Source organism: Myotis yumanensis, unplaced genomic scaffold (assembly GCF_028538775.1).
Source record: "Myotis yumanensis isolate MYYU_CA2020_CCGP unplaced genomic scaffold, mMyoYum1.0.hap1 SCAF_1, whole genome shotgun sequence".
NCBI lineage: Eukaryota > Metazoa > Chordata > Mammalia > Chiroptera > Vespertilionidae > Myotis > Myotis yumanensis.
Genome location: NW_027223752.1, coordinates 56,488,044 through 56,510,816, shown reverse-complemented (window position 1 = coordinate 56,510,816; position 22,773 = coordinate 56,488,044). Strand labels below are relative to the sequence as shown.

The 22,773-nt window shown below is 43.2% G+C and overlaps 1 protein-coding gene across 2 annotated transcripts in view; it reads right to left on the bottom strand.

Moving 5' to 3' along the window:
* MYO1E (myosin IE) overlaps positions 1 to 22,773 on the bottom strand; it is a 201,261-nt gene that overhangs the window by 83,720 nt on the left and 94,768 nt on the right. For both annotated transcript variants that reach the window (XM_070421653.1, XM_070421656.1), the window contains exons 5-9: positions 12,501 to 12,588; positions 10,122 to 10,211; positions 6,370 to 6,501; positions 3,373 to 3,507; positions 1,007 to 1,139 (exon numbers count right to left, since the gene is read on the bottom strand). In XM_070421653.1, the coding sequence (XP_070277754.1) occupies positions 1,007 to 1,139; positions 3,373 to 3,507; positions 6,370 to 6,501; positions 10,122 to 10,211; positions 12,501 to 12,588 (578 nt within the window). The remainder of the gene's footprint in view (positions 1 to 1,006; positions 1,140 to 3,372; positions 3,508 to 6,369; positions 6,502 to 10,121; positions 10,212 to 12,500; positions 12,589 to 22,773) is intronic.

The window sequence follows — 22,773 nt, the reverse complement described above, 5'->3', positions numbered from 1 at the left end:
TCAGTGATAGAAAAGGTTTTTTTTGTTGTTTTTTTTTTTCCATTAAATCAATTATTTTATTTGTTGTAGAATTTTCTAGTTTAGAAAAATATGTAATGATACGGAAACGATTAAGTAAAGGATAGTACATCAGCTCTGTGACTAGAGAAATTGGGTGCGTGTGGAGAGCCAGAGGGGCAGGCAGGGAGGGGGGCTTGTGGGGAGCCTGAGCAGCCTCCTTGGGAAGCAGAATGTCTGGGCACCCAGGACCTGAGCAGCAACTCCATGCCCCTCCAGAGGAACGGCAGGCGAAGAAGGCCGGCGAGGAGCCCGAGCTGGCTGTGAGTACCAGACCGACAGCAGAGGAGTATTGGCACCAGGCTGTTTAGGCTGCCTCAGACCCGGCCCTGCTTGTCTGCTGCTGCCCCAGACGCCAGGACGCTCTGTCCTTTCCCTCCAGTGCTGCTACATGGAGGGCAGGAAGCTAAAGACCCAGGTCCTGTGCAGTCCGAGGCAGCCTGGCTTCACTCCATGCAGAGTGCACCCCGGAGGCAGAGTGCAGGCAGGCCTGAGAGAGCACCCTGTGCTGGCTACCCCGCCCGCCCGCCCCCCTCTCCCCCCCTCATAGAAAAGGTTTTTATGAGGAGACAAATCTTTTGAGTTATTCAGCTATTACCCTAATCCTCACTAAAGTATTGCTTTACTTTTAAACCTAGATGTGAGATTCTGCCAGACTTCCCCAAGGTTAATGATAAATTGAAATGAATTCACGAATGGTCTCTGGGTGTGACTCTGGGACAGTTAATGTGGGAGGCGGGAGGAGATGGGCGGGAGGAGTGGGCAGGTGCGCAGAAGAGGCCTGGACACTCACAGGCCTTTTTGTTCTGCCACAGCAGGACGCACGAGACTTCTCATCTCTTCCCAAAATACCTCAGTTGAGATCTAAGCAAAGGAAAGCGGTGGGTTACTTCTGATGGAGCTAAACAATGGTTTCCCCTTGTTCAACAACTGTGCCACGGCTACTCACACTCTTCACTCTCCACTGCGGCGTAGTTGCCGACTTCTTTGAAGCTGATGTTTCCCAGGTGGAGCACGCCTGCCACGATCTGCAGCACCAGCGCCTGCTCCTCCGCGAAGATCCCGATCACGTTCATCGCGTGCTGGAAGGGGGAAGAGAAATTACCCACATGAGCTGGTCACCGACCTTATAAACACACAGCGCAGGAGCCCAAGCTTCGACTGGGTGGTGCAGTGATATGTGGCTTAGTTAGTGACGGCAGCTGGAAGTCCCAGTCAGACATTATCCCTGACCAATGCACTCTCTCGCATCTCTCTCAAGTCTCAACATCATGCTGGAAAGGCAGTGTGTCCTTGAATAGAGCATGCTCCCCTCCAGGATAAGGGCCAAGAGAGCTGCAGGAGGAGAGGCTCGCAGCTGGAGCAGCAGCTGGGCACCGTCAACAAGTCTGTCCGCATCCCTTGGTGTGATCCTGGTGCCATGCCTCTCCCCCTCGGGCACTGGTGCCCGTGTCCAGCTACTCCAAATACACACAGAGGCCTTTCCCTTCACTGGGAGGACTGAGAATAGATTGCATTTGCAAAAGATCTCGGTTAAAAATCTCCAGGGATTCAAATAATAACAGCTTCAGAGAAGTCTTATTTCTGAGGTCTATACAATCGAATAAAAGCAGCTGAAAATCTTGAGTCTTTGATATCCATATTCCAAAGGAAATTTACTCTAGGACTAACGCAGGCCCCTCATCTGCATTGCTCCAGCCAGCTTCTTCAGGGCCTCAGGGCCTCTTGATGTCCCCTCTTGTCCTGGCTCCTGGAAATACATCCTGCCCTTCAAGAACCAACACCAACTTTCTTCAAGCTGTACCTCCAAATGCCCTGCAGGGTCTCCCACTGGGCTCTGGCTCTGGGCTGAGGTTGGGCCAGGCTGGTAGCTGACTCAAAGGGCAGTAGCAATGCATTTCTTTGAGGCTAAATGGGTGACCGGCCCACCTCCAGAAAGGTCTAACTCGACTTGTTGTTTCCCCAAGGATGTAACCTTCTGTACTATAACGCACACGCACTGTGTGAAGAGCTCTCTGACCTGTATGTACAGAGTGAAGAGAAAGTGGGTGGGGAAAAGCCTGAAGGTGTTCTAATAAACTCAATCAGGTGTCTAACCTGATTGAGGTCCCAAGAGCGCTCTGCTTGCCTTTCTAAGGAGGCAGCGCAATTGTGCGAGCTGCCAGTAAACAGGCGTGGTAAATGTACTAGGCACAACAGTTCTTACCTGCTAATCAGAACTCCTGTAAGGGGGGGCGGGGCGGGGGTTAATGATGCATGCACTATTTTTGTTTGCTTGTTTGTTAATCCTCACCTGAGGATATTTTTTCCGTTGGTTTTTAGAGAGAGTGGAGGAGAGGGAGGGACACACACACACATCAATGTGAGAGACACATCGATTGGTTGCCTCCAAACATGCCTCAATTAGGGATTGAACCTGCAACTCAGGTATATGTCCTTGAGCAGGAATTGAACCCTCCACCCTTTGGTGTGCGAGACGATGCTCTAACCCAGCGGTTCTCAACCTTGGCTGCACATTAGAATCACCTGGGAATCTTTTTAACACATTTCGTACCGCTCAGGAGTTTTCGCGTGTTTCGCGCGCCATCTGTTAAGGACCGCTCACGAGTGTTCTCGTTTTTCACGCCCATGGAAAAAGGAGCGAATCTAGATACTTATGTAAATTTTGTTTGGTCCCTCTTCATAGAGGAAAATGTTTTACGCAGTACCATACGTTAAAAAAGTACTAGGAACTTTAATTGTTTAATTGTTTTTGTAAATAAAAATGTTATAATTATTGAAAAACAACACCTAAAGTGCATTATGATGATTTAAATAACGTGTAGTTTGCCCAAAAACGTGCGGTCCTTGGCTTATGTCTTAGAGATTTCTATGCGGTACGCAATGTGTTTAAAATCCTGATTTCTGGGCCTTGCCCTCCTGAAATTCTGTTTCTTTGTTACTAATGTTGTGTCCCCACCCCATAACAAAGAAACAGAATTTCCAGAGGATGAGGCCCAGAAATCAGGATTTTAAAAAGATTCCCAGGTGATTCTAATGTGCAGCCAAGGTTGAGAACCACTGCTCTAACCTCCGGCCAGGGCACGTTCACTCTCCTTTTTTATTGCCCATCTCAAATCATTAAGCGGTCCTCTGGCAGCGGGGCAGGTGGCTATGGAAGGGTGCTTAAACGTGTTTTACGAATTGGACTGCTTACAGCAGAAAGAGGTGGAAATTTCATGCTGCTCTTGGCTTTGCTAACCTTCAGTGCCCTTCCTGCCAGCCGCAATGCCCTGCCCACGAGCAGATCCCGCCTGGCCCCGCACCAGCACTTACCAGAGTTTCCTGAAACTCCCGCTTGTCATCAATGTCATCCACCTTGTAGGCCCCGGAGAGGCTCAGGTAGTAGTAATAGTCCATGCTGGTGATGCCCAGGCTCTGCTTCTGGTCGGCAGAGGCGCCCTCGATGAGCTGGAACAAGAGACAGTGGGGTGGGTGTGATGCGACCTCAAAGTAGTCCCAGGCACCTCATGGTTCCTGCTGCCTCTGCCCTGAACAAGGGCGATGGGACTCTCTAGCCCTGCTTTCTGAAATGACCGGTGGTCCTCACCCCCAAAATATGACGGGGCTTGAGGATTTCTGCTCTACTGCTGATCGCCCAAGGTCCTCTCTGCACATGCTGGTCCTTAACTCTCTGATAAGACCTGCAAGACCTGAGCAGCTCCCCTTGTCCAACACGGGGAGCGGACTGCAGTGCTTCCGTGGTGAGATCCCCCAAGAGAGTGGAAACCAAGCCAGGTTATAATCCCTCTCCATTCCTGCTCAACTGGCCGGTGGCTTTCTAGAGCGCAGCTGGCCCCTCCGTGCGCTCACTGCAGGGTGCATATTAAAAAGCCACCGAAGGTCCACACTCTGGCATTCTGAAACCTCTAAGCAAATGACTGTCCCAGACTTTTTGTTCCACCTCGGATATTTGCCTTAGATCCGAGCAAGACCCTCTTAAAGGGCTCCCACCAGTGCTGTGCTGCAAATACTTGACCAGCAAGTCTTGGGGAGAAAATGGATTTGTAGTGTCTGCCAGTTTCCATGGTGTAAATACGCCTCCCCTGACTGATGTCAAATTATTAAGAAAATGTCACTGAAGGAAGAGATGGAAAGAGATGCACACAGCCCAGGCAAGCCAGCTCCAGGCCCCTGCTGGCTCCAACCCAATGGGACTTAGGAAAATAGAGACGGTTCCTCTCCACACTTCTCCATTGCGGTCAAGTTCCTCATGTCAACTCAGCAGCACATCCCCAAAACAGGGAACCTCATCTCCATTGCTGAGAAGTCCCAGGTCACCCATGACATCAGCTTCCCTTAGTTTTCTTCCCAGTCTCTTCGAAATCTTTTTGTACCACCCTCTTCCTATCTTTCCCTTCTGTTTATCTTTTTTCTTTTGTCTGAGAAAAGACTTTCCCTTACTCTTCCTGTCTTCTCCCCACCCACATGGCACAGCCCCCCTCACTTGCATTTTCACCCCCCCCCCCACCCCAACTCTCTTCTATCTACAAACACGTGCTCTTTGCCTTCTTTAGAAGCATTTCATTGAACTTCAAGCTGCAGACTCTACTTTCCCATCACGACTTAACCACCTGCATCTGGCCTCTCCCCTCGCCATTCTGATGAAATGACGCTTGACAATACTTCTAGTGGCAAAGTCCAACAGTCCTTTCTTGGTCCCTAGACCCCTGCCCCATCTTTTACCAACAAGAGCTCTGAGCATTTGATCCTGAAGCTCATTCCCGAGCTTCCCCTGGCTTCCGTGACACTGCAGGTTCCTGGTTTTCCTCCCCTGACTAACTCCCTGCTCCCCAATGCCTGCTCAATCTGCAGACGGTCCGCAGGCCCCCAGTCTTGTAGAGACATGGTTTTTCTCTCCACACTCACTCCCACGGGAGTCTCATCTATTCACAGCTTTAACTGTATGTCAGAATCTTTACCTCCATCTTCCCCTAAGCTCACCACTTCCACAGCCCCTAGTCTGCTGGTTTCCAACCTGTGGGCAGGGGATTTCTGGGGTGGGGGAGGGGCTGGGGGGGAGGGAGAGGGTGGAGAGAGGCACAGGGAATGGGGCCAGCATTTATTTAAAGGGGTCCTGGAAACAATTATGAACTTCACTCTAGTGCTTAGTAAATAGTACACTATGTGTGTGCTATACAAAATTACTTTTCAATCATCTGTACATGTTGCTTTGATTAATACAATTAAAAGCATTACTGAAGTCACAAAAGCTTTTGGTCATTTATGTATTCTTTCAACCAATAAACTAACTGGAAGAATTGTTTGCCATCGTCTAAGACAAGCATGTCAAACTCAAAGGCTAACACGGGCCAAATTAATGAGGCATGCGGCCTGTGGGCCGCGAGTTTGACATGCTTGGTCTAAGACATCTATGTAATCGATAAGACTGAATTCGAGCTACCAACACAGTATAACTTCCCTCCAATCCAGTGGTCTTTAAACTGGAGCAAAACAAAAAATAGCCGCAGGCCTTTCTTCAAAGAAATCTAATGTGGATCCCCAATAGATGAAATGTATATAAACTCATACAAAATGATACTGTCTATCATATCATTATATTTTTAAAATAGTTAAAAACATCTTTAAAACTAGCTGAGTCAGATGACTGCCGAAGACTGGAACACAGTATAAAAGCATCCTCCACCTGCTCTAGCCCTGAAGTCTCCACGGCTGCTGAGTGTCTAAGTCAAAACTTTTTGAGCTGACATTAAAGATCCATGGCCAATGGGGGAAGTAGGAGAGGGTAAAGGGGACAAATGGTGATTGGGGGGGGGGGGGGGGGGGAGATCCGTAGCCTATTTCAAGTCCTTCATCCAAGAGTTCACCTTTTGAAGACTCTGCCCTTGCAAACTCGTCAAGGACTCGCTCACACCTCCAGTGCCCTGTCCAGGCCACCAGAGCTGCCTGCACAGCCTCCCCTCCATGTCACCCTGCACCCCCTTCATAGACCTCCCCTTCCCACCCCAGTCAATTCTCCCCACACCAAATTCTATTTGGCAAAGAATCAAGCTTTTGTTTTGAAGTCTTATCAATACTTTCTTGATTACTTAACTCTGTTTGTCTTCTCACCCCGACTAGAACTTACTCTCCTGTGAGGTTAGGGACATTCGTTCTGACAATTCTCTGCACGCCGACTTACACATTCTATTGTGAGAAATGTTCCTTGGCTTACAGGCTAGATTGTCTACACCTGATTGCTGAGAGGAAACAAGCAAATCTAAATGTGGAGAAGGAATAAGGAAGTAGGAAAGAAACAACATAAAGGAAAACCTGGTAAAATATGTGAAAACTCCGCTCTCCAGGGTTCCTCATCACCACCCTAGATTTTTCCAGAAGGAAGTTGGAGATCTTTCCACCATCTGGTTCCCCACCTGGACTGAACTGGATTTCAAAGTATTTTCCCTGCAAGAAAGTTAGGGGTTTCCTTCAATGGTTAGTGAACAAAAACATGATGTTCCAAATAGGCGTTAGATACAGCATATAATTCAAGGAAATTCATTAATGCTAGATACATTCTGAATTATTCCCAGTCCTGGCCTAGATTTCCTGACTTTTTTTTTTTTTTTTTAAATCAGACAATAGCCTGTACTCTTGTCCAATCATACAATTCTGTATTGAGAAAGAGAATCTACCACTCTAGTCCAACTAAATAAGGACATGTTACACTCCTTGCCGGTTTTCCCGAGTAGGGGTGTGCTTGCTAAGCCGGAAGCTGTAAAGAATGGGACAGAAAATCCCAGGGTCCCTTTGATCTAAGGAGAGTGAACTCTATCAGCCTCTAAGAAGAAGCAGATTTTCCCTCTGACAGGCATCTTGCTGACTTTGAGCAAAAGCAATTCCTCTGACCTCTGGAGAATCTACAATTCTTATATAAAATAAAAACACTTGATGATAAAGAAAGTCCTCGCCAGCTAGTTGTGGGTGTGGAGATTTTTGTTACTGTTGTGGTTAATATTTCCTTTTAAATTATTGCTAAGAGGGAACAAAGGAGAAGAAAACCTTGGAATTTAGCTGGAAAAGGTGCCCAGGTTGTTAAGTAAATGACTTTTTTCCCTCTTTCATTAGAATTTAGCTTCTTTCCAGTCCTCAGAAGGTCTACTAGTAGAAGAGTAAACTTAAATGAAGAAAAAGATGAGAATGTGGGTGTTAAGGAGTGGTGTGGCCTATGGTCACATGGGAAAGCATGCCCGGCCTAACTGTATTCACATGTAATATTTTAAAAATGTGAATGCTGATGAATTCCACCCATCTCAGGGCTGAATCCTGCCAGGCCGCAAGTCTGTGACTAGAACTGTAAACTCATTAAGGGCAAGAAAAGCACACGGCATATTTTTCCTACTGCCCCAGCACCCAGAACCTGCTGTGTCCCTGGAAAGTCACTTGCCGATTCCAGGTATCTGAGGAGGCTACTCTCGAATGGCCTATTTGTCTTACTCTGATGACTCCTCCCACCCCCCTCCCCAAAACAAGCACCCAGAAGCATCAGACACAGAGAGGGAGCACAGGCCACTGCTATCTTGAATTACAGTACAGTGGTTCCTGAGAAAGGCTGGCTGAGCAAGCTCCCCTGCGCTTCCCATTGTGGCCATTCTTCTCATCTTTTCCTTTCAGCTGGTTCTGGAGGGAAGCATTCAGTGCCCATCTATGTAACCTCCATCAAGTGGAGGTGGGAATGAAACCAAACAGGACATCACATCTAGGAAGGGTAGACATTGTAAATGGCAAACTCTCAAGTTCTTCGAGAAGTGGTTCCAAACCTTGGTCGACTGTTAGAAAGACCTAGGGGAACCTTTAAGAAATGCCAGTGTGGTTTCTTCTGTATATCCTCAGCTATAAGACTGTTCAACTAAACTTGTCTTCAGATGGTTATCCAGGTTGATTGTTCTGTAATTTAGTTGTAATTTTGAGGTGGTGCTGGGGGGAGGTGAGTGCAACTCCCTCCTACTTCATGGCCATCTTGGATCCCCTCTTCTTAATTATATAATGTTTTATATAACGTGCATTTTAAAATGAAAACTGGACCATATTGCAAATATTGTTCTTTAACTTTTTTTTATTTAACAATATACTATGGATATCTTTTCTAAAAAGTCATTATTAACAGAGAACTTAGATATTGTGCCCTAAAAGTATTGTTGGGTCACAGACAATGAACATTTTCAATTTTGGTAAAGATGGTCAAGTTGCCCTCCAGCAGAAATGTGTCCACTTTCAACCAATAGTGTCTTTTCTCTGGTATCAATCTCCTTAATACTTGCCCACCTCAGAGACAGAAAATGGTTTTAATTTATATTTCTCTCATTATTCCTGGGAACATCCTTGGATGCCCATTAGATGTTATTCTGCGTGTAATGTGCCCGTCCATACTCTTTCCCATCTTTTTTTGAGGGCTGTAAGACATTATTTTGTAATCAGAAAAATATAAATTGCTGGATATTTTCGTCTTGTTTTACAAAAATTGACCAATGTATCATCCTTGTCTCAGGATAAAGAATAATTTTTATTGGGAAAAAATCAAGAGGACCATTGACTTAATTATTTTCTGCTCTCTAAATGAGCAAAAGAAGGGGGCTGGTAGCAAGAGCGTTAAGTTTGGTCAAATCCATTTTTACAAGGAAGATTGAGATTAAAAGGGGAAAAAAAGGTCAAGTGGAAGGTGTATTCCCATGTTCTTTCTATTGCATTACCTAGAAGCTTCTTCAAGATTACACGACCCAGCAAATGAGAAGAAGAAGAAAAAAAGACAGATCAACAACTGAACACATGGCTTGAATAATATTGAACAGCAAGGAAAATGAGGGCAATTCTGACAGATATAAATCACCAGGGAACCAAACAATCACTGCATGAGAGCTTAAAGAATTCTCTTAGAAAATAGAAGCTTCCTTACAATACAGAAAGGTGAAAAAGAAATCATCTTTCTCCCAAATTCCCATTTAATTATTTTAAAATGGTCCAGCATCCGCCTTAAAGATAGCTCCTTGAATGCTTTCCTGCCAGACATAGTCTATGAGCTAAGACGAAAAATCTACATAAATCAAAGCTACTGGGCAAATACTGTTTTTTTTTTTTTTTTTTTGGAAATGTGGCTTCTTGTCAAGGGGAATATATTTATTTTCATCCTTGCCAGCCTTCCAATTCTCAGGAGACGCTCAGGCAGAAAAGCGTTGTCATGGGCATTCATGATAATGCCTTCCGCTGACATTTTCATTACCTTGGGTAAGTGGGCCGGTCAGGAGGCAATCTGTCAGGTTAAGTCCAATCATTTTGGGGTGTTGTTATGTTACGTGAAATACATAAAACACACCAACCTATGAGGGAGGAGGCAGTCAACTCACTCTGCCTGACATAGAGAAGGAGGGTTCTCTACAAGGTGCCGGATCATAGTGTGCTATCCCTTCATTTTCCACAGACCCGTCTATGAGCAAGAGCAAAGCAAGAGACTTTGGGTTCAGCCAGCGTGGCTCAGTGGTTGAGCGTCGACCTATGAACCAGGAGGTCACGGTTCGATTCCCAGTCAGGGCACATGCCCACGTTGTGGGCTTGATCCCCAGTAGGGGGCGTGAGGAGACAGCCGATCAATGAGACTCTCTCTTCTCTGAAATCAATCAAAATGAATGAATGAATGAATGAATGAATGAATAAATAAATAAATAACTGAAAAGAAAAAGGCTTTGGGACCCAGCCTACTTATTACTTTGTCTGGGAAAGAAGGTCTCTTTCCTCCAGGGCACAAAGCAAACTCCTCCAGCACCAATTTCTATTTTCCTTAGGAAGGCAACTCAAGTTGAGAACTGTATTAAAAAATTAGCTGATTTATATCCCGGGGTTCAAAAATAACTTCCGCTAAAGGGCAAATTGAAGCCTGACAGCATGCCGCTAGAGAAAATGAAGACAAGATGCAAAAGGCAGCCTCCTGATGACATGTGAAAGCTCCCGTTGCCTGGGAGACACCGGACTTAAACCGGGTATATCCACACCACCAGCCAGGCAGCATTTCCCGAAGCAGGGAAGAGACTTACAAATCGGCTGGAATTGTTGTTCCGGACGGTCTTGGCGTTGCCGAAGGCCTCCAGCAGCGGGTTGGACTGCAGGATGATGTCCTTGACGTGCTGTCACAGCAAACAGACCAGAGGTCAGGAAGGCACACACACCCACCACACTGAGCAATGCCAAACGCTCCCTAAGGACCCGGCTTCTGGATGCAGCAGGGAGCGGCCTCAAGTCCACATGTCCCCGCAGGTTCAGGAGGATTTACTCTTTCCTCTCAACAGACTTCAACCTGTTAGTGAGTTTGTGTCTTCCAACTCCCTGGATTCAGGCAGGAGTCCTGGAGCCAGGGTCCCAGCAGTGAATCAGGATCTCCAAACACTCCTGGCCTGGGCTTCCACCCTGCCGTGCTTTAGCCTGCAGCCCTGGGGTGCCTGGGTGCCGGGACTCCCGCAGGAAGGAAAGTGGAGCAGGAAGGGGCATCTCCTCACTGCTCTGATCTGATTCTTGACTATCCCTATCCCTTCTCTACCCAATTGCTCTCCCTGCCTGTTGCACCCCCACCTCCACCCTCTTCACTGCGAGGGACAGGGACCTTAAGGAAAATGAAACAGTTTCTCCTACTCAAGCAAGGCTGTCGACACAGTTTTGTGTTTCCCAAACTTTCACATGCGGCACTCACTTTTGGATCTTGTTAAAATGCAGATGGGGGTCTAGTAGGTCTGAGGCAGGACCTGAGAGCCTGCATTTCTAACCAGTGCCTGGTGCCCCTGGTTCTGCCAACATGAAGCCATGTTTTGAGCAGCAAGAGCAGATGCTGGTTTGTACAGAACAATTCCTGGCCCGCCGGAGGGCAAGGATTGGGGTTTCAAGCACCCTCGTTCGGTACCAGACTGAAAAGTGTGCAAAACACCTCCTGGGCAAGATAGCTCAGCAGACAGGAGTTGATGTTGGAGAGGTCTTTCAACAAGTGAGTCATTCCTTGTACTTCTAATTATTCACATGCTATGGTTAAACATGTTCCAGAAATAACAAGTCTTTGGTTTGTGCTCTGTAGCTACTGACTAATTTCAAGCCAAGAGCTCTGCCTCATTGTCCTCAGAGGAAAACAGGAAGAGAAAAGTCAACATGAAATGTCTGCAGTCTGGCCACTAAGTCATGGTCTGGAGAAAACGGGGCTGGATTAAGGCACTAACTACTAATTGGGTATGTAACAGCCATAGCGCTCCCTTCGGTGCCCTCCTGAGCACTCAGAAGAGGAAGAACTGGAATCACATCGACCGGGGCCATGTCATTAGCGATGGCATCAGAGGCAAGTTCTGGGTGGTCCCTCTATGAGGTCAGTTTCAAAATTTAGAAATATCACTTCCAATCCAACTAGTCTTCTTTAAAAAACTCATGGATTTATATAAACCTTGCTTTTCATTGTAAAATTAATTTTGACATGTGGATCTTCCTAATCCTTTATATCTGTTTGCTAATCAGACACACCTACACCACTTATCAACACTCAGTTTCTCATAGCATAGGGAGAGAACAAAAGAAAGGCTTTTCCTTGTCTCTTGTCTTCTTTAATTACTGACGTGTTAACTGAGAATCTTTATTCATGTTTCCATCCATTCACCTATCTATCCATCCATTCATCCGCTCTCAAGATATCCAGTAGAATTTTGTGGTAAGTGTATTGGGGAAAAGAGAAAGAGCAAATTACAGTAAAGGAACAGCCCGCCCACAAAACGGCATCCTGGATTTCTGTCTCCGTATCAGTCTTCTAGGGAGAGGATGTGGCTACATGAATGGAAAAAAGCACGTGGACTGCACCACGCCAGTCTAGGTTCTGGAGCTGCACTCACTGTCCAAGATGGAAGCCATGAGCCACAGGTGGCTTCGATTTGCCACATGGCTAGTCCCAATTGAGATGTGCTGTAAAGGCTGAATACACACTGGATTCCAAAGATTTAGCACCCACAAGAGTGTAAAATATCTCATCAATATTTTAATATTAAAATGATGTTTTGGATATGTTGGGTTAAATAAAATGGATGTTAAAAATTAATTTCATGAGCCTCTTTTTACAAAAATATGTCACATCAAATAACTTTATACAAGTATCATTTTGCATACATTTCAGCACATCTACTAGTAAAGGACATATTCTCTTAAGCAGGATTAATGAGTCAAAAGGTGCAGCGTCATGCACCTTTTGCTGAAATGCCCTCCAGAAAAGTACATATACTAGCTCATGCTCCTACCAGGGAGGTATGAGAGGACTATGCCCACTTTTTTTTTTTTTTTTTTTTTACCAATAGAATGTTTCAAACACTTCAAAATGTTTGCCATTCTGACAGTTATGGAACCTCTTACATTTCATGTAGGACAGGATCTCAAAATGGGCTACATCGCAAACTCACCTGGACTTTGGGGCCTCCTCCAGACACTCTGGAGACATAACTCATGATGTATTTGGCTGCCACTGTCTTTCCAGCACCACTTTCACCACTGAGGAAAGAAAGACAAAAATGAAGTGGGTTACACCCATGAAGTGGATTACAACCTGCTCCCCTCTCCTCTGACCCCCATCCCCAAACAAAAAAGAAATTCAGTAAAAAATGCACAACACTGATTGAGAAAGACAAATCATGCCAGGATCAGGTCACCTCAATGACTTATATGCACAATATCAACATGGTGTGTGGGCCAGGGTCTTAACAATTATCATCATGTACTTGATAGACAATTAAGCGTTCGAAATGCCTAGTAATAGGGGACACACTTAGGAACATTATGGAATATCAGAAGGATGGAATGGTGTGCAAAAATTACAACTGACATAAAGAGTGTAAACATAGGAAAAAAACATATAAAGCAATGTTAAGTGAAATAAATCTGATTCAAATTATATATAAAACAGTTACAAAAATGTAAATGAAAAAGTACATAAGAAAAAAAGACTACAACTAACACAAAACATTAGCAGAGGTTTTGGTAAAGAAAAAGGTATCGCGGGAGACTTATTTCAGTTCATTATTTACCAAATATTTAGTAACTAAAGAAAGAAAAAGTAGGCACCCTCAGTATCTTGAACTGATGCAAGCAACTTTAAAATTGAAGTCCTAAAATTAAATGATGAGGCAATATTAATCATATCCTGAATAACAAAAGACTACCTCCCGTTTTGTGGTCTTACTGTATGGGGAAACTCTTGTTAACATAGTCTGTTTGACAAAATACCAGTTCCCTTCCTTCAAAATTCCCTTGAACTGATGATGACATCAATTCAAGACATGCTTAAGTTAGTCAGATATCTCATCTATTGGTGACCCTTGTGCTACCATGATAGAATTAAAGGAATCCATATCTTGTAAAGTGGTAAAATTTAGTATAAAAAATTCAGACAATATTTTTGTTTGCAATTGGTGATCAAGAATTTTAGGATACAGAGCAAACGTTATTGTATGAACACCCAACCTAATGAACTATTATCAATTGTTTAGTTACTTCAGAAAAGAGGAAACATTTGCTTAGGGTACAAATCTAACCAGGTGACCCCAAAAGGAAATGAAAAAATTAAATATTTCAAAACAAAACAAATAATTAAAGTAGCCATCATAGCAAATCTCAGAACTTTGTTCAATTTCCTTGAACTAATTAGAGAAATTATGGGGAAGAATGAGGAAACCATATTCTTTGAGACCCTCAAAGGTCTGAATCCACCTAAGCAAATCATTCACATCCCATTACTCAGCTCCGGGCTTCTGGGCCACATGACTAGGGAAAACGAACTGAGATTTCCTAAAGAAGATACAGTGGCAAGCAGAAAGCCAGTGAGTCTGGGATGACGTGCCATTCCATTTTCAAAGAACATGCTTCCTCACAGCACAGATATGGTATGTACAGCAAATATTTCAGCTCCATGAAGAAGTTATCTGTTTAAATGGTCCATATAATGAGATGATTTATATGCTAGCTCCAGGGTCAAAACATACATTCTTGCTCATTTAAAGCACAGGTCTTGTCAGCAATGAAACTCCATTTTGTAACCTTGTAAATAATGTGAATGCTCAAGAATATTGGAAAGTCCAAGAGTACAATGGTATAACCACCCAATATAATATTACATAGACATTTAAAACAATGAGAGAACTATGTGGCAACATAAAGACGATGCAACCAAAGTGGCCATATAAGCAGGAGATAATATATCTACAGCATAATTACAACTATGGGCATTCATGATAATGCCCTCGGCTGATTGGAAATGCAACAAGGAAAAAAATATTTGACTTGGGGGGCTGGTATTTGGATGACTGTATCTTTTGATGTGATTTCGCTTAATGCTTACATTTTTGAGATGGGCAATTATCCATGTATTACAGATTTTAAAAAACAGCATTTCCAGAAAAAGTGGGCTCACATATCACAATGATAACCAAGAAGGATCAATTTCTTTAGATTGTTACTCAACTTATTATACTATGATGAGTAAACGTATTTTCACTTTAGAATTCCTTATAGCAAACTCTGTGTGTGTGCGTGTGTGCATGTGTGTGCATGCATGTGAAAGAGAGAAGGGAAAAAGAATAAATTTTACTAGAATTATGAAATAAAAGTATAATCCCTCCACTGTGTCTTTGGCTAATGATGTGGTCAGACATGAAATATTTCATTTCTTTTGTTGGAAACAAAAGAAAAGAATAATAATGGAAAGTAACTTGTTTTACATATTAAAATAAGTATGCCAGGTCCAATAATAGGGCATCTACATTCTCAGGAATTCTGATATTTTTTCAGAAGATTTAAAATAATTAGTTCTGGCTGAACATTGATCGGAACTTTCATTCTTTGGTTTCGGTTTACAGACACTTAACACAAAGTCCTATTGATCAGAGGCCGGTAATTTGCCCAGAATATGGTACAAAAATGGAATGTTAGATAATTACTTGAAGCTTACAGTATATACAAACATGATTATACTGGCTTTTCTGGATGGGAAAATATTGTTTCTTCCCCTGGACTAAAGCCCAAGTTAAAAGAATGTGAAGGTATCAGACAAATTATATAGCACACCCAAAACTATTTGCTTTGCATCTCAGAGCAGTTAGAGCAATTTGCTTGGCTTATGGTTATAAGCAGCCTTTCTTAATGTAATTGCCTTCACTTCTAAAGAGAAGGAAAAAAAATACTCTAAAGTGTATGTACCTTAAATTAGAACAATGCCCCTGTTTGTCCCTATATCCTGCAGCTTGTCACAATCCTCAAAGTACTTAATAAATGCTCACGTTTGGGCCACCTCTGACCTGCTGAATCCCAGTCTCTAGGGACAGGGACTAGCAATCGGAATTTTTAACAAAGTCCCATGATCTTGTATAGCTGGGAATTAGCCCAGCAAATTTAAAACAAAGTCAAGACAGACTTCATAGGAAATATGAATTCAAATAGGAAATAATGCATTTTCTGTGTGTGTGAGAGCTATATAAATGGAAACATATGCTAAAACTTCAAAGAAATGGAAAGAATGTTCTGGGGAGGGGACCTATTTACAATAGTATGTTAATAATTGAATTCAAGGACCATAATTGTTTTTCTTAGCCTGAAGGTTGTTCTTCACTTAAAAATAAATGATGTGTTCAATTCAGTTCAACTTTTTCTAGCAAATGTAAAATATTTCAGTCAAATTTTTTTCAGAGATATCCCATAGAATAAGTGGAGTCAACCATTTCAACTGTTGGAAGATTCAGCAGTCTATTCCCATCTGCCCCTTCCTAGTCTCAAAATATGTCTCATGGTTCTTAATCACAGTAGCTGTTGTTCTCTTATAATTGATCAAGTTAATGTAATTGACATGTTGCTTTTCCAACTTTGTATTTGTTTGCATGTTAGAAAGGATAAAAAGGTAAAGCAAAAATTGTAAGTACATTTCTTTTTTTAAAAAAATATATCTTTATTAATTTCAGAGACGAAGGGAGAGGGAGAGAGAGATAGAAACATCAATGAGAGAGAATCATTGATTGGCTGCCTCCTGCACACCCCCTATTAGGGACTGAGCCCAAAACCTGGGCATGTGCCCTGACTGGTAGTCAAACCATGATTTCCTGGTTCACAGGCTGGCGCTCAACCACGGAGCCCTGCCGGTTGGGCTTGGGCGTATGTACATTTCTTTATCCAACAGGCATCATCTAAGTCAGCGGTTCTCAACCTGTGGGTCGCGACCCCTTTGGGGGTCGAATGACCCTTTCACAGGGGTCGCCTAAATACATCCTCCATCTCAGATATTTACATTACGATTCATAACAGTAGCAAAATTACAGTTATGAAGTAGCAATGAAAATAATTTTATGGTTGGGGGTCACCACAACAGGAGGAACTGTATTAAAGGGTCGCAGCATTAGGAAGGTAGAGAACCACTGGTCTACGTCCTGACGTGAGCCAAGTTCTAGGCTGGAGGTTGGAGATGTGGCTCTTGCCCTGGAGGAGCTCACGGCCTCCTGGGGAAGGCGGGTGCACAAATGCTATGATACTACTGAGGCAATGGGGGCGCTGTTATAGGGACTCTTGGGGACATCCCTGATTGTAGTGTGTGAAGATAAATGAAATGAGACAGTGAAGTTCTGAACATTCCCACTGGGACCTATTCACTTACCAGGGGTGGGTAAACTTTTTGACTCGAGGACCACAATGGGTTCTTAAACTGGACCGGAGGGCCGGAACAAAAGCATGGATGGAGTGTTTGTGTGAACTAATATAAATTCAAAGTAAACATCATTACATAAAAGGGTACGGTCTTTTTTTTTTTTTTAGTTTTATTCATTTCAAACGGGCTGGATCCGGCCCGCGGGCAGTAGTTTGCCCACGGCTGACTTAGACCCTACCCAGCCAGCGTGGCTCAGTGGTTGAGTGTCAACCTATGAACTAAGAGGTCAAGGTTCGATTCTCAGTCAGGGTACATGCCCAGGTTGCAAGCTCAATCCTCAGTGTGGGGCATGCAGGAGGCAGCCAATCAATGATTCTCTGTCATCACTGATGTTTCTACCTTTCCCTCTCCCTTCCTCTCTGAAATCAGTAAAAAAAAAAATATATATATATATATATATATATATATATATATATTTTAAAAGTACCAATTTCCAGTTATAAAATAAATAAGTCATGAGGATGTAATATATAGCATGTGACTACAGCCAATAATACTGTATTGCATATTAGGAAGCTGCTAACAGAATAGGTCTTAAAAGTTCTCATCCCAAGAAAAAATTTTTTATAACTATGTGTGGTGACGGATATTAACTAGACTTTATTGTGATGGTCATTTCACAATATACACATTTATCAAATCATCTTGTATACCTGAAACTTACATAATATGTCCATTAGACCTCAATGAAAAGAAAGGAGCAAACTAACATATTCTGGTTGTAATAATTGTAGCATGTGTCCATCGAGTGTCTAAAGCAGGTCAGGAACTGTTAAGGGCTTTACACATATAATCATTTGATCTGAATTAAAGCCCTGGAAGGTGGGTGCTATTCTTATCCCCATTTTTTGATGAGAAATGCTAAGCAACTTGCCCAGGATCACATAGCTAGTGATGACATTGCTAGGAAGGACTTGAGATAGACTGACTCAGGAGTTACAGTGCTTCAGACCAGGGTATGCATTTAAAATCCACACATGGGTTAGATGGTCAATTACAACCAGCAATATTTCCCGAAGTAACTCCATGTATAGCACAGTTTGTAGTATCATCAAACTTGTAACCAACCACTCCTGAATCTTTTCTTATACACACCCCTTTAAGTAAGGCTTCTGCCAAAAACATTTATTATCTCACACACAGTTGAACTAACAAATAATAGCCTGCCTGCACCGCTGTGATCACAAGATGCGATTGAGAATGAGAATCACAGCAGAGAAGGTCCATCCCCTCCCTGGCAGCCCTGCTGCATCTGGGAGAGAAAGAAGTCTGAGGTGAAGCATCTCTTTGCCCCAAGAGAAAGGGGGACCTGTGAAGACCTTGGAAAGGCACTGACAAATAATCCTCAAGGACATGCGAAGGCTAAATGGATAAAATGCACAATGAAAGAGTCACCAAAGCCACCGAGTAAATGATAAAAGTTCAGTCTTTAACATAATGAGCAAAGTGTGAACAAGTCAAAGCTGTTATTTCTTCCCAATCAATTAGTATTGTCAGACAAAATGTTCCCTCTAGACCAGCGGTTCTCAACCTGTGGGTCGCGACCCCTTTGGGGGGTCGAACGACCCTTTCACATCCTGCATATCAGATATTTACATTCCGATTCATAACAGTAGCAAAATTACAGTTATGAAATAGCAATGAAAATAATTTTATGGTTGGGGGTCACCACAACATGAGGAACTGCATTAAAGGGTCGCAGCATTAGGAAGGTTGAGAACCACTGCTCTAGACAGCCAAGAAAATGGCCCATGGCAATGCTCACCTTGGCCCAGCCCCAGGCAATAGGAGGAACCCACTGTTTCCTATGGAGGCCAAGTTTGAGCCCAAGCTCAGTTAGTTATTATGTCTGAACTTCCTCTTAAGCCCACTAGCAGATATTTTATGTCACTCCTGAACATTTTAAAAAAGTGTATCTATTTCCTTATTCAGCTTTCCTTATATTCCTTTAAGATATTAACCCCCATTTTGCAGATGAAGTGGCCGAGGCGTACAGAGGTCATACACTTTAGACAGAACAGAATAAAGAATCCACCCTGACTCAACCCCAGAGATCTTTCCACTACACAATGTGACTGTGGGTGGCAATGGATTAGCAAACAGATAACCTGACACCTGCTGACTCACAGCAGCAGAGAAGTGGAAAGGGGGTAACAGTGGGCCAGGCAGCCTGAGCTTGGAGCATGGCTTTGCCCTACTTCAGATGTGAGATGCTTAACGTGTTTCTTATCTCTCTTAAGACTCAGTTTCTTGGTCTGCAAAAAGGAGGGTAGTAATACCTAGTTTGCCAGGTTGTAAAGACATATAAGTAAAAGATGCCGAGACATAAAGCAACTATCCAAAAAAGGTTAATTATTATGATCATAGAGAGTATATTAATTAGCTAATGAGTCAGCGCTCCTGAGTAACACTTTGGCTAATGATAAAAGAATTTCAGCCCGGCTGCGGAGGCTCAGTGCTTGAGCATTGACCTGTGAACCAGAAGGTCACGGTTCCATTCCCAGTCAGGGCACATGCCCAGGTTTCAGGCTTGATCTCCACTGTGGGGCTTCAGGAGGCAGTAAACCAATGATTCTCTCTCATCATTGATGTTTCTCCCTCTCCCCTCCTCTCCAAAATTGATAAAAATATATTTTTTAAAAAAAGAATTTCAGCAATCACATAGGCCAGAAGGTAATATTTGCAGAGAGCTTGGGGGAAAGGTATATTGAGTCCCTGCTCTTCAAACCTCTCACCTCCAGTGAGAGGGTGGTGCTTCTTACAGATTCCACAATCAGGGGTGTGAACTGACAGGACTTCCCAAAGCCAGGCCAGAGAGACAGGGAGCCTCAAAGGCCAATCGGTGCTCCTGGGATAAACAAGAAATGGGGTGGACCAACAGAACCAGAGGAGGTTCTAATACTAATAATAAAAGATTCCTGAAATACATCAAAGGCAGGAAGACAAGTCGACGATCCGTGAGACACTTGTTGCTGCCTAGGTAGAGACGAGACACAAGCCAAATATTAGAGCTGCTCTGATTTTTAAAATCTTTTCATTTTGAATCTTCACTACTGTAAATATTAGGGATTCCAAGTCTTTTGAAGCAGGTAGGTCAGAAATCTTAGGTCCAGTAGTGATGACTATCTCCTTTTCCTCTTCCAAATTTCTCATATTCAGTGAGTCACCAAATCCTTTTGATGTACCTTCAAAGTATCTTTCGCGTCTTTATTTATTCTTTAAAAAATATTTGTTCAGCACGTATTCAGGATACAATCTACAAGACTTTGCAAACGGGTGTTGGACACACTGCAGGCAGAATGCCCTACTCTGCAGAAAAACCTGCTGCAGAATATTTCAAGCAAAAAAAAATTTAGAAACTGCACTAAAGGCGATGCTTTCATATTGACAATACGTTTTTTGAAAAAGGCAGGGACAGCAGGAGCGGATGTAGGCCAAAAGTGACAGAAATTCGCTTTGATTCGCAATAAAACTGCCACATAAATATTCTCTAAGGTCTCAAAAGTCTCCATAGGGGTCAGAAATGCCTCTGGCTAAGCTTTTGTCTGGGGATATAGAGATGGTAGAAAATTGAGAAAAATTTGCTATTTCTCCTTCCCCTTTGCCACACCAGATTCTTTTATTAAATAGATTTGCATAGATATCTCTGATAGATCCAGCGATATAACATATGTAATTCCAAAACACAAATCCAAATTCTGAATTTTGGAGCAAAAAAAAAGTGATGAACGGAACAAATATTGTTGCTCATTTACTGAGCTCACAAGTGTGTCTAGCTGTGTCTTCAGGTGCCCATCATTGTCAATGATACTAATGGAGCTATAGCTGTTGTATTTTTGTATTGGCACTGCCTGGAGTCCGCATTCGCTTCCTGTACCTTTACTCCTGCATAGGCTTATGGAATGTCACACATCAGATTCCTTTTTGACTTTCCAACTCAGGTCAGGCCTCCCATAACCTCACTAGATATCTGTCTTCTCTCAAGATCCCATCTCTTTTCTACCAATAGGCTTATCATTGTGAACCAATCTTTTATGGTATCCCGTCCTTGCTCAGAGATCTGCAGACCTATCATTCCAGGAGGTACCTGTCACCCAAACAATCTTATCTCCCCAAATCAACCTATCCTGAATTACTGCACAAATGCTATATGTAATATAGAAACAGAAGTGGAATATAGAAACAGAAGTGGAAACCCAGTGTAGGCCTTTGAGTAATTGACAAGGACCATTGTCAATGGAGGTCTTCTTTAACAGCCATACTGATATCCTCTTTCCTCTCCCTCACACAGTGGGTTCCAGAGGCTATCAAGCCATCCATCCATGCTTCCTCCATTCTAAAAGGAAGACCCAAATCAAGTCCCAATACCCCTATGACACCTTTGCTGACTGCTTCATTCTAAATTGATCCCCTCATTTTCTAAATTCAGTAGCACTTACAGCTTACTTCAAGTATTTCAGCTTCAAAATTACCATTAAACATTTATTGTGTGTACCCAAGAAACAAAAAAGCATACACCAGTTTCCCGTCATCACAGATTGAAAAAAATGTGCACACGCAAATTAAAAAAACAATAATATTAAGAAGATGCTGACAATGAGGGTTATATGAGGTGCTACTGAAATTCAGAGAATGGAGACCACTGGGCTGAGTTAGATGAGAAAGGATTAGGTGGGGGAAAGAACTCCAGACAGAGAGACCAACCTGGGCAAGAACATGAGACATTTTGAGGGCAAAGGGTAGCACAATTTGGTTAGAGTAGAAAAAAATCAAGTTGGATGTGTCCCAAGCTAGGAACTTTGGACTCTACTGGGCAATGGAGAGCCACTGCGATATTTTAGCAGAAGTGGGACATAGACTAAATGATATAATAGTTAAGGAGCATTCATCTGGCAACTGTGTTTGGAAGAGAGAGAGTCGGTGGTAGGATAAATTTTGGGCCAACATAAAAGAACTGTTGTGAACTTGTTAAATCTGAGATGTTGGTATGTTACATAAATGGGGTTATCACAGTGCTAATTGGTGCTTAAGGCAGGAGTTGACTAAGTTTCAATAGAGGCTCTACCATTTACTAGTTTGAGGCTCTCAGGCTTCTTTTAAACCTCATTTTCTGGATGGAACCTCTAGCAATAACAATACTGGCAGCCAGAGTGGTTGTGAGGATGAAAAGAGATGACCTACATGCAAAGCACCAAGCAGAGGGCAGGCACTCAGGAAGCGTAACTTGCCTGGACCAGTTCATGGTGCTAAAGATAGGAGGTGACTGGGATATTAGGATTTCAGGAGCCTTAGTCTTGATTCTCAACTACAATCAATTAGGGAACTTGAGAAATATATTGACGCTCTGGGCTCACCATAAATCAGCTGAAACAGAATCTCTAGATGCATAGCCCAGATATCTATACAGCCACTGAGTGAATAAAGCAACACAGGGATTGGAAACATCTATCCTTGGAAAGTTAACTAGTGAACACAAGGCAGTGGATGAAATCGGCAGCTGAAGCAGCCACTCTCCCTGCTCTGTCTGCCAGTGGAGTGTTGGGGATAAACTTGGGAAACATCTAAGGCACATCCTGGGTGTTTATTTCTGGACCTTCACCTAACGGATGGCTGGGTTGGCAGGAGAAAGTGGAGGCTAATAAAAAGGGGCTGACCTACAGGGAGTCAGGACAGGAGAAGAACATCAGAAGTGACAGATTTTCCTCTAGTGAATGGACTACTCCGAGGAATAGAGCAACACCCCGCATTCCTATCTCCAGAGAGAGGTGGGGGCCTGGATCTGATGACTAGCTAGTATGATCTTCCCTGTTCTGAATTCCACCTCCTCATGCTAATCTGGCTCCCCTCTGGACTGTGTTCCTGAGCTGTCCACTGGCAGACTTCTCCTCACAAACTCATGAGTTGGGATCTATTCTTTGTGAGTTTGTCTGGCCAAAGCCAGTCTACCTGAAGCTGCTTAACTCTAACTATTTTGATGAGTCTGTAGACATTCA